The sequence below is a fragment of the Paramisgurnus dabryanus genome, chromosome 18, assembly GCF_030506205.2.
Source record: "Paramisgurnus dabryanus chromosome 18, PD_genome_1.1, whole genome shotgun sequence".
Classification (NCBI taxonomy): domain Eukaryota; kingdom Metazoa; phylum Chordata; class Actinopteri; order Cypriniformes; family Cobitidae; genus Paramisgurnus; species Paramisgurnus dabryanus.
The window spans coordinates 25927538-25944387 of NC_133354.1; the positions used below are offsets into that span (position 1 = coordinate 25927538).

Consider the following 16850-nt stretch of genomic DNA (forward strand, 5'->3'; position numbering starts at 1 on the left):
AACAAGACACAAATACTAAGTAAGGCATTTTTGCAGTGTACCTCTATGCAACTCAAGTTCATCCTAAGAAAATAAAATTCAAACATTTATGGAGTTTATTATCACACTCAAAGGTATACCTTAAAAAAAAGTGAACATAGAAGTGATCAAGAAGAACAGATGATGAGAAACGGTCCCCCATCTACTTGAAACTGATGCTGTGTCAATTTATGTTAATCTTTACAAAGCAAACAGCGCAAAAAAAATAAAGCCATTTAACTGAAGCTCACGTTGACGTGTCTAAATCATTTCACCCCTTTCGAAGCATAATAGTCTTCTAGTCGTATTCAGGCTCAATTTTCAACAATTAATTACATTGAATTGGCGGCGCAAAAAAATGTCAGGTTGCCATGAAAAGGATTTGATTTCAATTATCTCAGCTCAAAGGGGGTATGATTTCCGAATACACTTAAGCAAAATTATAACAGGACTTTGCTCCCCAGAAAATTGGGTGTGTTTAAAGAGTGATTATGTGGTGAAAGGATGGGTGTTGAATGGGAGTGAATGCTCCAGGCTCGGTATGAAAGGCACTCAATTATCCCTGATTGCTCCCCTTCACACATAGTGTAGCCAGTGGAGATACCTGCTATTGCTGTGATTGAGGAGAAATTTACATGCAGTCCTTTCTGCTGAGGCAAACAGAAAGGGCTGCTGGGTTTGAAAAGACAGTCGAGGGGTCAGTTCAGCAGATGTGGTTGAGCTGTAATTGAAGAGATGGAGCCCAAACGGGTCATTAGGGGGTGGTGGCGAATCGGAAAACAGCTGAATCAAAAAAGACAGCGTGAATAAACAACACAGAGCTTTACAGACTCCTCAAGTGGTTAATGTTGCATGTGTTTTATTATGAAATAAACTCATGATATAAAACTGGTAACCAGCGTGTTTCCAACAAAAAATCCCTCCAAACAGAAAGGTTGAGTTCATTGCATTGATACAGTTTTCCATACATACAGACAGTGATGCATAGTAATAGTAAGAGTTGCTTCCAGTCTATTTAAGGTATAGTGCACAATGTACCCATGGCAACTATAGCGCTTACTATGCTAAGGGGGCATGCACACCAAGGTGTTTATGCCGGGGGCAGGCGTATGTTCTCAATTGTTTCCAATGCAAGCGCCGTGTTTTTCAAAAATGCCAGCAGCTGGCTGGTTTGGTCCACGCCAAGCTTTTTTCCTCTCCTTACTTTGGGTAAAATGCTCAGCTCATCAATGTCACTTTTCACTCGGCCGTCCAATCACAGTGTAGGAGGTGAGGGACAAATATCACAACAACCAAACGATTGATAAACAATGCAGAAGTAGAATAGCATCCCAAGCGCTTAGCTGAAAAAAGCTGGCAAGCGGCCGGACTTGGTGTCTGCCTGGCATTTTTAGATGCATTTAAACATTTTGGTGTACACGCTTTCTAAGGGTGTGCACACATAGGCGTTTACGCATGCGTATGTTTTCAATTGTTTCCAATGGTAGCGTCACACTTTTAAAAAAATGCCAGCAGCTGGTGGGTTTTGTCCGCGCTTTGTGTCACATTTTTCAACTCTCTTCGCTCAGTGCTTTTGCTAAAAGCTGACGCCTGGCAGTGGCCCTCTGCGTTTTTTCCAACATGATCTCACTAAAAGTAATGTTATAGTCACGCAAAATTTGATTAATTTATTCGTGTCCATGTTTTCAAATTTTTTCCCGATATTTTTTAATTTTTGTCGCTTGGGGTTGGGGTTAGATTTGGGGTTTGGGTTAGGATGTACTTTTATGTATTGGTTTCTACATGTTTTTCTTCCGCTTTTAAAACTATTCTCGCTAGGAGTTTGGGTTTGGGTTAGGATGAACAAGAAATTCGGGCGAATGTCACGAAAAAGACATTCGTGCTCAAGGCACAGAATTGCTGAATTGTGTGCCATGGACACAAATAAATTAAGCACATTTTGTGTGACTATAACCCGACTTTCCATGAGATCAGTCTGTTTTTTTCCACACTCAGCACTGAGGGCCGAGAGTTAATTTTTTTTACTTTGTGTGAAACACTGTGAGAAATATCACAACAACCAACTGGCGCATTGTTTAGCGACTGATAAACAAAGCAGAAGTATAGCAAGCAAGAAAAAACGGTGGTAAGCACCTACAGGTGGCATCCGCCTGTCGTTTTCAGCTGTGTTTAAGTCAGAAGTTCCCTGATCCCTGTTTTCTATCCTTATAAAGCTAGGAAGAGCAAGGACATTTACTAAAATAACTCCAAATGTGCTTGTCTGAAAGATGATGGACATATCTATCTCAGATGTAAATCATGGGGTTATTTTGATATTTGGCAAGATCGCTTTAAGGTACAAAAGCTGTCACTTGGACACTACAGTACCCTTCAAAAATGCCTTAATACATAATTATACCTCTTTGGCACTAATTTATCTCTTTGAAGTACCAATATGTAACTTTGAGATACTAATATTCACTTTTTAGGTATGAAGGAGTATACTTTTTGAAATATATACTGTCCCAGTGAATGTTTTTGTAGGCTACCTTTAGCTCAGAGACTGTTCAATTGCACTTTGTGTTTGTGCCCTCCTAACTATATTTGTATAACCATATATTTTGTTATCAGTCTTCCATCTATCACAGTTTTGCTACTCTTTCTGCTTATGTTTCTTTCCATTTGTTTTCCACATCTATACAGTGTCAAATTATCTGTCAAAAAAGGGATACGAAAACTTAGATATTAATTTATGTACCCATTACAAGATGCAGTAATAAAAGCTTCTGCTCATTTTTTTTTATTATATTATATGTAGTGTTTAGTAATAGATATGGAGAGAGATGTAGATTTGTTTCTACATTCGAAAACCGTTTCTTTGAACTCCTTTGGGTGCTTGTACAACTTTGTCAACTGATTGTTGAGCTTATTGTTAAAGTGTCTTATAAAGAGACCTGCACTCAGATAATAATACTTGCTTTAATCCTCCCTTAATCCGTGGTTGGTAATCAGTGGTTTAAATTGACCATTCAATATTTAAACATGTTAAGCCCTGCGTCATTACGAGAAGACCTCTCAATGGTGGTTTCTGAATAGAGTTCAGGCTTTAAGCAGGACATTATGTTTGAATATTATTCATTGCTTTCAATGTTAGGTCAAAGATGGTACACATCATACACTAGTGCAGTGCCTAATGCTGCTCATTCAATGACCAAATGACAAATCACAGCATACACCAAACTAATTGGATGACGCCTTGATCGCAGGAGTTAAAAGTGGTTTAGGACTGGCAGAGGCTTAACAGCTCGATTTTCAGGCTTTGACAAGAAGAAAGTAAAGCAGGAAGCTGATGTAAGTAAGCCTCTTAATTTGCATGAATAGTGAAAACAAGTATTTGGCATTAATGCCCAGATTACATGGACACCTGTGGAGGCGTTAAAGCTCCACTTTGCACTATCTGCGCAGCTGAAAATGACTATTTTTAATCGTATAAACTAAAGTTTACCAATATCTTACTTTATTGCAGGTGATTTAAAAAAAGTTTGTTTTCGAAATACGCTGGCATCATTTTTAAAAAGCGTACAGTTTGTTTGTTTGTTTCTGGGTCTTAATGCAGGTTATGTTTGTATGTTGTTATAAATGTGTTTATATATTTTTCTAATATAATGATCTTATCCAACCCATGCTATTTATTTTTGTATAGTAGCCTACGTGCCTAATTTTGTTAAAATAAATGTTTTTGTTTTTCTCACATTCACAGTCAAAAGGCCATATCTAAATAATGTTAAATACATTTTGTAACCTTGGTCATTTGTTTTATAGCATTAAAAACAAAGAAGTACGTCTAATTTGCGTAATATTTTTAAGAAGAAAAATGGTCGATTTATACATAAGCCTTTATGGATAATTTTCTGGTTCATTTTTGTCAAAAAAAAAAAAACACAGAATATGGTTTTAAAACTTCTCTCATTGAAATTTGAGGGATCATATTTAAAGTCGAAATGAAATTTAAATGAAAAACTGTAATTTGTTTAAAAATATTGTGGAATTTTTTACAAATGACTTATTTGTGAGCTTCATTATTATTTTTTTTATTTATGTGTCCTCATAATCTATAATCAAAAACACAAATCTCATCCCCTCCTCGAAATGATCTCTCTTTACTTCCGGTCATATGGTATGGCAGGTGGGCGGAGGCAAGGAAAAGATTGCAGCAAATAATAACATGACCCAACTTCAAACGATCTAATCAGTTTTCAATGGATGAATTCAAGTCCAGTCCTACCCTTTTTCATTTCAGAAACCTTTTAAACTCGGATATATGTCACCAAAAAAGCAAATCACTACTTCAGTTCATGGTGACTCTAATAAAAACAAATATAACTCAAATCTTGCCATAAAACTATGTCAGTCATCCCTTTAATACAGAAAGTGCAGCACAAATCTATTAACATGAAAGTACATGAAAGTAAAATTAAAAACGTATACAATAATCAAACAACCGAACCTAGTGTAAGTTAATTTACTCAGCTTTTTTGCTAAATGCATGAACCCATATAGGCATTAAAAATGCTATGCAATGAAAATATCATGGATCATACCACAGCCAAAAAAAAAACATTTAGCACCTATTAACACTGGAGACGAAAAAAGTTTATTCATTTCAACTTCTTGACTTTGGTCTTTTGCCATCTCTCAAGTGATATGTGTGTCCATCAGCACTGATCTGAGATCTGAGTGAGATGAGCAGAATGCTCCTTTGCTTTGAGACGCAATGCTGCTATGCTGGAGGCGCGAAAGTCCACAGATGGAGAGGAAGGTAATGATGGTGACGATGAGGAGAGAAGGTTATTGGTGATGTGGGGGTTGGGTTGAATCGGACCCTCGATGGCAGAAAGTTGTATCCTCTGCAGTGCCATTGGACCTAAGCTTGTAAACAGTCTGGAAAAAATAAACAGAAGATTATAATTGTGCATGAAATCAAGTTTATAGAACTGATGCTATGACATCAAAACCCCAAATTAGGGCGGTGTACTAGTAAAGATGATAGATAATGGTTTGTGTCAAAGATGCAGGTGAGGATTACCTTCCAAATGTGGGATTGATGAAAGCAGGATGTCTAAACATTGCTGCTCCTAACAGAGCGCTGAAGCTGTGGGCTGAGGGCGAGCCTGTGGATGGTCTTTGGAGAGGCCAAACTGAATCAGTAGCTGGATGTGGGTTTGGGACGAATGGATTCCCGCTCAGGTAATGACACAAGGGCTGTGCAGCAGGGGATGTTCCAGGATAGTGTAGACTCAGGGGGTGCGAGTGGATCCCTGCTTTTTCCCTTTTCCTCCATTTTGCACGTCGGTTCTGGAACCAGACCTTAAAAATAAAATGATATTGTAGTAAAATATTTTTATTGCTATGCATTTGGTTAAGAAATCAATGCTGTGAAAGCACTATACGTACCAATAATTACAAGTTATTGTTCCTCTAAAAACGTCTGCGGCACATATATGCTTAAATATTATCTAAGACATTTTTGCATTTTATTATAACATTAAGGTGTCAGAATTTTATTCAATGTTTACTGCTGACTGTGAACAAACATGAACAGCATTGTTTTACTGAATTAGGCCTAGAATGACGTAATGACTTAAAACATAATTAAGATTTCTAATTAATGTGATTTTGTTACTGTTATTTTTTCTATTAGTTAAAGTAAAAAAAGAAAACTTACTTGCACTCGCGCCTCTGTGAGGTCTAATCTCATTGCTAGCTCCTCCCTAATAAAGAAAAGAAAACATTTTAGTGAAGTGTCTAAATTTTATTGTATTTTTTTCTTCAATTTAAAAAAAATATTCATTTGTTTTATTTTACAGCCGTAATGGATGATAAGATAGTTATATTTACTTAATGTTTACAGTCCCTCACCTTTATTTCAAAGTGGCACAGTTCACAGTAAAAAATTTGCTGTAGTTCTGCAGCAGTTTCCCGGTAACTTACTGTAGATTTATATTTATCTTATTAACTGGCAACAGTTTGTTAAAATATTAAACATTAACAGGTATTTGTCTTTACAGAATGAAATTATAAAATAAAACCCTCATGCCGAGCATGGGAACCAGAATTTCTCATAAACATTTTCTGTTTTTTTCTGATTTTGGTTTCCAGAAACGCTTTGCATAATGCTGTACATTTTATTGTTCTTTCCTGTAAAGATAAAGTCTTGTTAATGTTTAATGCTCGTTTATCTTTAAACTGTTGCCGGTAAATAACATACATTTAAATCTACAGTATGTTACTGGGATATTGCTGTAATTATGCAGCTGGTTGCCAGTAACTTACTAGATAAATAATGAAAATGTTTCATGTTCATTTTACTTTGAACAAACTGTTGCCAGTAAATAACATAAATGTAAAATCTACAGTAAGTTACTGGCACACTGTGAAAAAATTCTGTAGAAATGACAATGTAATTGCAGCTGGGTTGCCGGTAATTTACCCTAGATTTAAATTTATGTTATTTACTGGCAAGAGTTTGTTCAAAGTTAAATAAATTTTAAATATTAACAAGTCTTTATCTTTACAGAATAATAAAACTATACAATAACAGCCTCATGCAAAGCATTCTGGGAATCAGAAATCATCATCAACCTTTTTCTGTTTTTTTGCTTCAGATTTTGTTTCCCAGAATGTTTTGCTTGATGCTGTTTTTTAGTTTTTCTCTGTAAAGACAAAGACTTGTAAATGTTTAATGTTCATTTAACTTTGAACAAAATGTTGCCAGTAAATAACATGAATTTAAATCTACGGTAAATTACTGGCAACCCAGCTGCAATAACACTGTAATTTCTACTGAATTTTTTTACAGTGTATTTAAACAAAATAAATAAATATACAATGAATGTAAACATACACAGGCCTATACATGTAGTACTGGGTACATTTCAATAAATGCATTATTTTACACAGATTGTCACATTATAAAATTAGGGCTGTCAAAGGATAATTGCGATTAATCGCATACAAAATAAATCTTTGTATCATATTTTTGTGTGTGTGTTGTGTGTAATTATTATGTATATATAAATATATATAAATGATATTTATGTATTTTTTTAATGTGTGTATATATAATTTATAAAATATCCAAATCTAAATAAATATACATACATGTAAATGTTTCTTAAATAAATACATGTGTGTGTATTTATATATACAAAATAATTACACACAACGCACAAATATATTATTTAAAAAAAACTTTTATTTTGAATATGATTAATCGTGATTAATCTTTTGACAGCCCTTATAAAATGATTGATTTTAAATTAATTACTTTCGCATGTTAAGGCATTAAATACTCAAGATGTACATTTTAATAATGTGTCAAGTGTTACCTCGTGAACACATCTGGATAGTGAGTCTTCTGGAAAGCTCTTTCCAGCTCCTCAAGCTGATAGCTAGTGAATGTAGTCCGATATCTCCTCTGTTTCCGTTTTAACACTGCTTGATCTTCGGTGTCACTCCCTGCTGATAAAGCAGTGTCATCATTGCTCTTCAAATATGTGTGTTGTTCCTGAAGTCCCGGGGATAAATGTGTCTCTCTGCACTGTCTTTCCTGATCTGTTTCGTCCTCCTCTGGTCTTTGCGCGGGACTGCATGACTTATGAGACGCGTGGTCCTGAAAATGTTTAGTTACTATAGAGGCCTCTGTGATCTTGAAGTTTTTACAGGTTGTATGCAGTTGTAGTGTCTCGGATGGTTCACTGTCATCCTTATGAAGTTGTATAGAAGAATCTGTCATCCTGCCCGAGGGGGCAAATGGGCGGCGGAGTTTGGGAGGCAGGTGCATGTCCGTTTGAACGGACCACAAACTGTTGTGTGTTTCTGTCAGCAATAAAGATAGTGTTAAATGAGTCGTCAATGTAAATTAATTTAAAAAAGTGAGAAACTTCATTCAAAACTTCACAATGAAGTCGAGTATTTATACAATGTCCACATTAACTAATATTTATTTTAATACTATTTTAATTACCACTGTTTAACTACAAATATCATGGATAAACTATGTTTTCTGTTGTTACCCTTACGAAAATTAATCATGGTTTTATTGTGGTAAAAGTGTAGTAGCCATGTTTCATTGATTACTATTAGCAAAACCATGGTTTTTTTTTAACTGTAGTAAAACCATGTAAGGCCGGGTAAGACCATCGTAAATGTTGTTTTCAGTGACTACTCAATTTCATATACGCCATTAACTTTCTTGAGCTTACAAACCATTCAAAACTCAGTAGGTAGTAAACAAGCAGACAAGCAACCAGATATTTTCACATTTATAAAACAAATAACTAACAAACTTACTTTTAGTCGCCAAACTGCGCTCCCCCGACACTTTGACTTTTAAAGGACTTCTAGCAAGAATACTGTCAATGCAGTATGAAGACAACAGAGAAGGCGATTTACATTCGCATTCTGTTTGATCTGGATCATCTCCCTCTGCTTCTCTGCTCATATCTGTGGCTTTCATGAAGGCTCTGCTCTCGATGACTGATGGCTGCGAAGGCTCGCGCACGCGGACCTTTGTACTGATGCTTCAGCTTCCAAAACTCATGTGCGGCATCTGATTGGTTCTCCTGTGTAAGACGCTGCCTCAGGCCGCGTGCTCCAATTTAAAGACCCTCTCGCTTTCTGTGCCAATGTACCATTCAAATAAACCGCTTAACATTACAGTCTAGAATACTTTAATAACAATAGGATAAATAACTTTAGCCTATAACACAATATACATATTAAATAATAGGCTATCATATTTAGAATGAATAGGTATAGTTCACCAAAAAATGAAAATTCTGTCATCATTTATTTACTCTCAACTTTTTGAGAAATGTTTGTAACCAAACCGATCATGTGCCCCAATCACTTAAAGATGCCAAAGAATGCATTGAAATAAAATGTTACATTGGTCTTTGATATTTTCATGTAACTTTATTAAGTGCAAAATTATCCAGAAACATTTAACATGTCCATTTATCTTTGAATTAAGTGGTCTATTTTTGCCCTATATTTGAAAGGGTCATGAATGTTGAGCTCTGGTCTGAGGTTTATGCCACATAATGAATGTTTATTGCTCACATAAGTATACATTTTAACAACTTTGTAATTAATTTAATGTGTAATTTAATGTTGGGGGCGTACATCTGGACTGTGACATCACAGTCGGTGTTATGTTGAGATTAGCAGTCTTTTGAATGCATGAGGTATACATTAAAATGAGGAATCAAATGCGTTTTAGGCTCATGATATGTCATTACCATGTACAAACCTCTTATTATTCATCTATAGGTAAATGCAGTTTTTTATTCTATGGCACCTTTAGTATGAATAAAGAATAATATGGAAGTGATTGAATGGGGCTCATGAATGGTTTAGTTAAACCATTCCTCATATCTTCCTTAGGTGTTTGATATTCTTACTTAGGTTTGCAAACACATAAATGAGGAAATGATGACAGGATTTTCATTTTTGTGAACAATCTATAGGTGAACTATAGACTACTCTAGTAGAAAACACCTTAGGCCTACTGATTTTCTTTCCGGCCTTCGAGGTATGGCAACAGAAAAACAAACATTCAATTTCAAAGATTACAAAACTATCATAGATTTTTTGATTGGCACTTCAAGGTTTTTAACAGGTTGGAGTTAAAATGCGGGGAGCGCACAATACAGTGCATCTTGAGCGCCATCTGCTGTGTATGCTGATGTTGTAGACATGGTTAATCCTCTTTTTCACTGACATGAATGAAAAAAGGTATAATAATGTCAAATAAACAAAGTAACAAACGTAAACCACATTTTATTTTATATAAACCAATTAGTTTTATTAAACGTCATTATTATTACAAAAATATTTTTTTATAATTTTATTACAACACGAATAAGAATTGTAAAAATTGAGCCAAAAGGTCAGTTTTATTATAATATGCTTTGAAAATTTATTCTAATCCATATTTCACATTTAAACATAGCATATGTTTTTACATGCTAGTGTTAACGCATACGCGGTCTTCATGGTCACGCGTCCTGGTCTCTATGGAAACGGTCCACAACTAGTAACGTGTTTCAAAGCAAACAAAACATATAGAGAAAATGGCAGCCAAATACGAGGTGGCTGAAGAATGCGCTGACGGTCCATATTACCTTGAGAAAGTTTTGATTTCCGAGGACTCTGAAGATGATTATAAATATGAGGAAGTTTCTGTGGAGGACGAGCTAAGCGTAAACGACGGAGAAGAGGATTTGGAAACTGCGGTTAAAGCAGCGCGGGATGCCCCCGAGTGCGCAACACAGAGGCTCACTTCGGCCAAGCTGCCAGTTTCTACAATACCTGAGGTGGTGGATGACTTTCTCCGCAACTATCTAGTAAAAATGGGCATGGAGAGAACGTTAGATTGTTTCCAAACGGAGTGGTTTGAGATGCTACAGAAAGGGGTATTAAATGCGGAGCAAACTGAACTTGTTCCAGATGCCTATACACAAAACCAGAAGCTGGACAACGAGCTAAAGAATGCACAGAGAGAACGAGACAGCTACAAACAGGCTGCATTTGAAGCTGGAGAGACCATAGTGAAACTTCAAAGAGAGAGGGACTTTCATAGGATGCAGCACAAACGTGTCGTTCAAGAGAAGAATAGGCTTATTGAAGATTTTAAAAAGCTGAAGAAACACTATGCATCCTACGAGCCTGCTCTTAGACAACTAAATGAGAAGTATCAGACGGCTCTGAGGCAGAAGATGCTGGTCAGCCTGGAGAGAGACAGAGCCGTAAGCCAATCCCAAAACTTAGACAGCACTCTTCGTATTGCACATTCATCCCCGGGATTCCAAGCACCTGCAAAGGTTGTCAGTCCTAAACAGGAGAAAATTCAGAAGAGTCCAGGGAGAGGAAAACAGCCACCTGCTGTTTCATCGATGGATAAGGAAACAAAACACCCCAAGGACTCTGAATTCCCAGCAAGCACTCGTGTCAATCCTTATTTGCCACAAATTAAAGCACTTTCATCCTTGAACACCAAATCATCCAACTTCTCTCTCTCAAAGTCTTTTAAAGCTCACACCATGGGAGTAAGTTTCCTCGCTCTTCACCCCCGTAAAATGATAGTTGCTTCCTCAAGTGATGACCAACTTTGGAGATTATGGGCAATACCGGAGGGCGAGCTGATCATGACTGGTGAAGGTCACACTGATTGGCTATCATCCTGTAGTTTTCATCCCAGTGGTAATTATTTGAGTACAACAAGTGGGGACACCATGGTTAAGATTTGGGACTTTGCTCAAGGTCGATGCATACTCAACTTGGAGGGGCACACCCATGCCACCTGGGGCTGTTCATTTCATTCATGTGGTGATTTTGTGGCCTCTTGTTCGATGGACAACACAGCCAAAGTGTGGGATTTGAATAGCGAGCGTTGTCGCTGCACTCTGCGTGGACATGTTGACTCGGTGAACAGCATTTATTTTTTGCCATACTCAAATATTCTACTTAGCTGCTCCGCAGACAAGACAATCTCTCTCTGGGATGCTCGTGCTGGATTATGTGCCCAGACTTTCTATGGGCATAAGCATTCATGCAACCATGCAACCTTCAATGCCGTGGGGGACACGATTGCATCGTGCGACTCTTTTGGGGTGGTCAAATTATGGGATGTGAGAAATGTATCCGCTATGGTGACTGTGGACACCGGGCCTCATCCTAGCAATCAGGTGGCCTTCAGTCCGAATGGGAGAATGCTGGCGGTTGCAAGTAATGATGGATCGGTGAAAATGGTGGAAATTGCATCTTTACATGTGTCAAGTCTAACGGGTCACGATGATGCGGTTCAAAGTGTCATTTTTGATCATAAAGGGCAATACCTTCTGTCTGCAGGGTCAGATGGTGAAATTCTTATCTGGGCCTAACAACAAATTTTCAACGTTTGAGAGACATGAATTTTAAATGAAAAGTATTTGTATTCACTAGAAAATGAAATATTTTGCAAAAAAAAAAATTCTGTCAAATATATGAAATAACTTAAAGGGATAGTTCACCCAAAAATGACAATTCTATCATCATTTACTCACCCTCATCTTGTTACAAACCTGTAGAATTTTTTTTTATTTTTTTGAGGAATGTTTGTAACCGTTTGTGAGCCCTATTCACTTACTTAGTATTCGTTTTTCCTACTATGGACGTTAATGGGGCTATGAACGGTTTGGTTACAAACATTCCTTAAAATATCTTCATTCCTCTTCAACAGAACAAAGACATTTATACAGGTTTGAAACAACATGAGAGTGAGTAAATGATGACAGAATTTTCATGTTTGGGTGAAATATCCCTTTAAGTATTTAAACTATTATAATGAAATAAATAAAAAATAAATCTACATTTCTTTGTTCCAGTCTTGAATGTAAATACATTATTGACATATATTGTTATGAATATTATTGTTATGAATAAACATTCAAATGTATTTACATTTTTGTGAATTTGTACTTTTACTATTCACTTTATTTTACTGTCAATCATATGTGGAAATTGGTTTATTGTTCTAAAATAAAAATAATTCAGACAAAAATATTGTACGATCTTAAATGCTGCATAAGATATACATAAAAAAGTAAAACAATGGTAAAAAGATTTATAACAGAAAAGCGCTTCTCCTCGTCTTCAGGTGGCGCGTTTGTTTCAGCGCACGTGAAGTTAGGAGCGGAAGTGCGTCGCTAGAAAAACACAGACACGCCCCCATCATGTTATTGGCGCGTGTCGGGGCTGAAGGAAAATTAAGCAGATTCCGTTAGGCAGATGTATTAAAATCACGCGTGAAATATTGATTATGGAAACAATATTGTTGTAAGTGCATGCTACAATCATTACTTTTTTCTTAAAGTAATCATTCATGACGCTAAACAGACGCATAATCCTGTTGCTATAGCTACAGCTCATTTACACATATAATTTACGTTTAAAACATAAGTTAGCTCACGTAACCCCCGTAAAAATGATGAAAAGCGTTGGAAAGCTTTTTGGGTTAAGGCGAAAATGCGCGCCCCCCAAGTCTCGCATTGACAAGAAGAAGACGCGCGTGAACCCCATTGATCGTATGCTGGAAGACAGCGACGAGGGTTCGTACGCCAGCACGACCAGCGTCAGTTCAGAGAGCGAGTGCCAGACATCTGACGATGAATCCCGCAGCTCTGACAGCTCGTACAGACCCCGCGGGAGCGACAGCAGCAGCGAAACGGACGAGAAATGCGCGGTGTCCCGAAAACAGAGGAAAAGGGTCGCCAGCGCGACGGCTTTGGACGACGACGACTCCAGCGATTCCTCCAGTGACGTCGGCGGAGAGCCGCTCAGGAGAGTGCTGCAGAGGAAACGTCTCCGACTGCCGGAGGATTCAGAGGACGAGGCTCTGAGGGAGAAGAAGAGAGATGCGGAGGTGAAACAAGCTGCGGCCAAGAGGAGAGAGAGGAAGAATAAACTCATGGAGCTGTCAAAGAGGAGAAAGTCGGGCACCACGCGTCGCAGGCGCAGAACGTTGGTAAGTTAAGTTGGTTACAAATAGCATCATGTGTTTACCATCAAACTCATTAGGAGTTTATATAGTGAGTAATGGTATTCTATTGGGGCAGATATAACATCCCACCAGACCGCATTATAGTTTCCATAATCCATTGTAATTTCTGTGATGCTTTCTATTGTTTTTATTAGAGGAACCGGATAAAACAGTATTTCTAGCTGGATGTCTTACTAAATGTCTTGTTGTTCTTCAGGGTTCAGATGATGAAGATGAGGAGGAGGAGGAGAAAGTGGAGGTTAAACCAGAAGAGCAGAGTAAAGCAGATGATTCTGGGGATGAATCTAGTGTTGAGGAGAACGGCAGTCCTCTAAACAGCAGCGATGAGGAAAAACTGGCTGACAGTGACAGTCTGAAGGATTTTATTGTGGAGGAAGATGAAAAGAAGAAGGATGAAAAACAGGAGGAAGATGAGGAGGAGGGAAAAGATATGGATTTTCTCTCTCACCTTCCACGCCAGTGTATGTCCCTAGCTTCTATCTCTTGGTTTTGTGTTTTTAACTTAAATTCTGTGGACCTCACACATTTCTCTTTCACTTACAGTTATCACGGGATCTCAGAAAACCCACTTTCAGGTGGTGGTCAAAGCCTTGCTGATCAATGTACTGGACCCAACCTTCCTCAAGTCACTTCATGGTATGTTTATGGATGTTTTGCAGCAATAAATTTAGTTTCCAAAGCCACATATTAATTGCATATAAAATAGTTTTAAGATATGCAAATATACACTCACCTAAAGGATTATTAGGAACACCATACTAATGCTGTGTTTGACCCCCTTTTGCCTTCAGAACTGCCTTAATTCTACGTGGCATTGATTCAACAAGGTAATGAAAGCATTCTTTAGAAATGTTGGCCCATATTGATAGGATAGCATCTTGCAGTTGATGGAGATTTGTGGGATGCACATCAAGGGCACGAAGCTCCCATTCCACCACATGCCAAAGATGCTCTATTGGGTTGAGATCATGTGACTGTGGGGCCATTTTAGTACAGTGAACTCATTGTCATGTTCAAGAAACCAATGATTTGAGCTTTGTGACATGGTGCATTATCCTGCTGGAAGTAGCCATCAGAGGATGGGTACATGGTGGTCATATAGGGATGGACATGGTCAGAAACAATGCTCAGGTAGGCTGTGGCATTTAAACGATGCCCAATTGGCACTAAGGGGCCTAAAGTGTGCCAAGAAAACATCCCCCACAACATTACACCACCAGATTGCGCAGTGGAAACAAGGCATGATGGATCCATGTTCTCATTCTGTTTACGCCACATTCTGACTCTACCATCTGAATGTCTTAACAGAAATCAAGACTCATCAGACCAGGCAACATTTTTCCAGTCTTTAAGTCCAGTTTTGGTTGGCTTGAGCAAATTGTAGCCACTTTTTCCTAATTGTAGTGGAGATTAGTGGTACCCGGTGGAGTCTTCTGCTGTTGTAGCCCATCCGTCTCAAGATTGTGCGTGTTGTGGCTTCACAAATGCTTTGCTGCATACCTCGGTTGTAACGAGTGGTTATTTCAATCAAAGTTGCTCTTCTATCAGCTTGAATTAGTCGGTCCATTCTCCTCTGACCTTTAGCATCAACAAGGCATTTTCGCCCAGAGGACTGCCGCATACTGGATGTTTTTTCACTTTTTATACCATTCTTTGTAAACCCTAGAAATGGTTGGGCATGAAAATCCCAGTAACGGAGCAGATTGTGAAATACTCAGACTGGCCCGTCTGGCACCAACAACCATGCCACACTCAAAATTGCTTAAATCACCTTTCTTTCTGTATTCTGACATTCAGTTTGGAGTTCAGAAGATTGTCTTGAACAAGACCACACCCCTAAATGCATTGAAGCAACTGCCATGTGATTGGTTGATTAGATAATTGCATTAATGAGAAATTGAATAGGTGTTCCTAATAATCCTTTAGGTGAGTGTAGGTTCTCAGTGCGTGGCATAAACCAAGGGGTAGTTCAGCAAAAAATTCTGTCATCATTTCCTTACCATCAAACTGTTCCAAACCTGTGTAAAAAAAATCTGCTATTTTTGAAAAAGTTTTGTAACCAAGCAGATCTGGGGCACCATTGACTTCCATTGCAGAAAAGAAATACTATGGAACTGAATGGTGCCCCATGATATGCTCGGTTGTTAACATATAAAAATATCTTAATTTGTGATGATTCTCTCGTTATAATATCAATGAGTGCAGGTGGCGAGCGAACAAAACGGTATGCTCAGGAGATGAAGTCATCATTGCACCATTTCGATGAGCGACTGGTTCTCCCTCGCCTAGAAAATCTGAAACAGAGGAGCCGCTGGAAAGAGCGTTATAAAGTAAAGCAGAGAGTACAATTGCATGTTATACCATTAATTGTAGTAAATACAGTTATGCTTTGATGTCTATTTGTTTTGTTTTTAATAGGAACGTGTCGAATGTTATCCCAAACTGCGAGTTATGGAGACGAGGGTCCATTCGAAGGGATGTGAAGCTTGCGAGCTCCACAGAACAGGCCGCTTCACCGTGCGACTTTCTGGGCAGTTGTATCACAACACCACCCTGCAGGAAGACCAATTTATGCCTGACGACGCACAGGTCTGTTGCTTTTCATACAGACCACATATAAATATCCATTACGCTTTGATAGAAAGTAAGATGTTGATGGCTGCTTCTTGTTTTTTTGACAAATCACAGAGTTTCTTCGTTGGCTCTGTCTGTGCCAGTCGAACTGAGGTCTACCATGCGTTGAAGCACTTTAAGTACCATCTCTTTGAGAGGTGTCGCACAGCTTTAGAAGCTCAAAAGGAAGTAGGAGATAAAGATGGAGAGGAAGGCGAAGATGAACCAGTTAAAGACACCGTCAACAAGGTGTTCACTAAATTGCAAGAGGGAGGGTGGATCAATGAGGTATGGATGTGAAACCTGCATGTTAAAATGTGCTTGAACAGTGCAGCATAACAGCATGAAAATATGTTTGCCGTCTTTTTAATCGATTCCTATTTTTTTCTATTCATCAAGCAATATGAAAAGTTTCAGGAACACCTCAACTCTGCTGATTTCTTCCAGGAAGAAAAGCTGGATTGAAATCTTTTCATCTTTTGTATTCTGTAAATAAAATGAAGCATGATTAATTTTCTCAATCGTATTCAAATGCTTGTGTGCCTCAGATTTAACATTTTAATTCAGACACATTTAAGTTTTATACTCTTGACTACTACGTATGATAATTTGCATGATTGTAATGAAATCAGTAGTT

At 37.9% G+C, this 16850-nt stretch overlaps 3 protein-coding genes across 3 annotated transcripts; 2 read left to right on the forward strand and 1 right to left on the reverse strand.

The window, feature by feature from the left end:
- Positions 1–3994: 3994 nt before the first annotated feature.
- On the reverse strand, positions 3995–8530 carry arxb (aristaless related homeobox b). Its single transcript, XM_065287862.2, has 5 exons — positions 8350–8530; positions 7386–7875; positions 5723–5768; positions 5084–5364; positions 3995–4938 (listed from the first exon to the last, which is right to left on the reverse strand). The coding sequence occupies exons 1-5, from the start codon at positions 8513–8515 to the stop codon at positions 4713–4715; spliced, it is 1209 nt and encodes a 402-aa protein (XP_065143934.1). The 5' UTR covers positions 8516–8530; the 3' UTR covers positions 3995–4712.
- A 1415-nt stretch (positions 8531–9945) lies between these two features.
- spag16 (sperm associated antigen 16) lies at positions 9946–12051 on the forward strand. The gene has a single exon (XM_065287863.1). The coding sequence runs from the start codon at positions 10134–10136 to the stop codon at positions 11940–11942; it is 1809 nt and encodes a 602-aa protein (XP_065143935.1). The 5' UTR covers positions 9946–10133; the 3' UTR covers positions 11943–12051.
- Positions 12052–12736: 685 nt separating this feature from the next.
- ccdc82 (coiled-coil domain containing 82) lies at positions 12737–16734 on the forward strand. The gene is made up of 7 exons (XM_065287495.2): positions 12737–13564; positions 13797–14061; positions 14144–14236; positions 15806–15930; positions 16019–16189; positions 16289–16501; positions 16613–16734. Exons 1-7 carry the CDS (start codon positions 13025–13027, stop codon positions 16676–16678), a joined length of 1473 nt encoding a protein of 490 aa, XP_065143567.1. The 5' UTR covers positions 12737–13024; the 3' UTR covers positions 16679–16734.
- Positions 16735–16850: the final 116 nt, after the last annotated feature.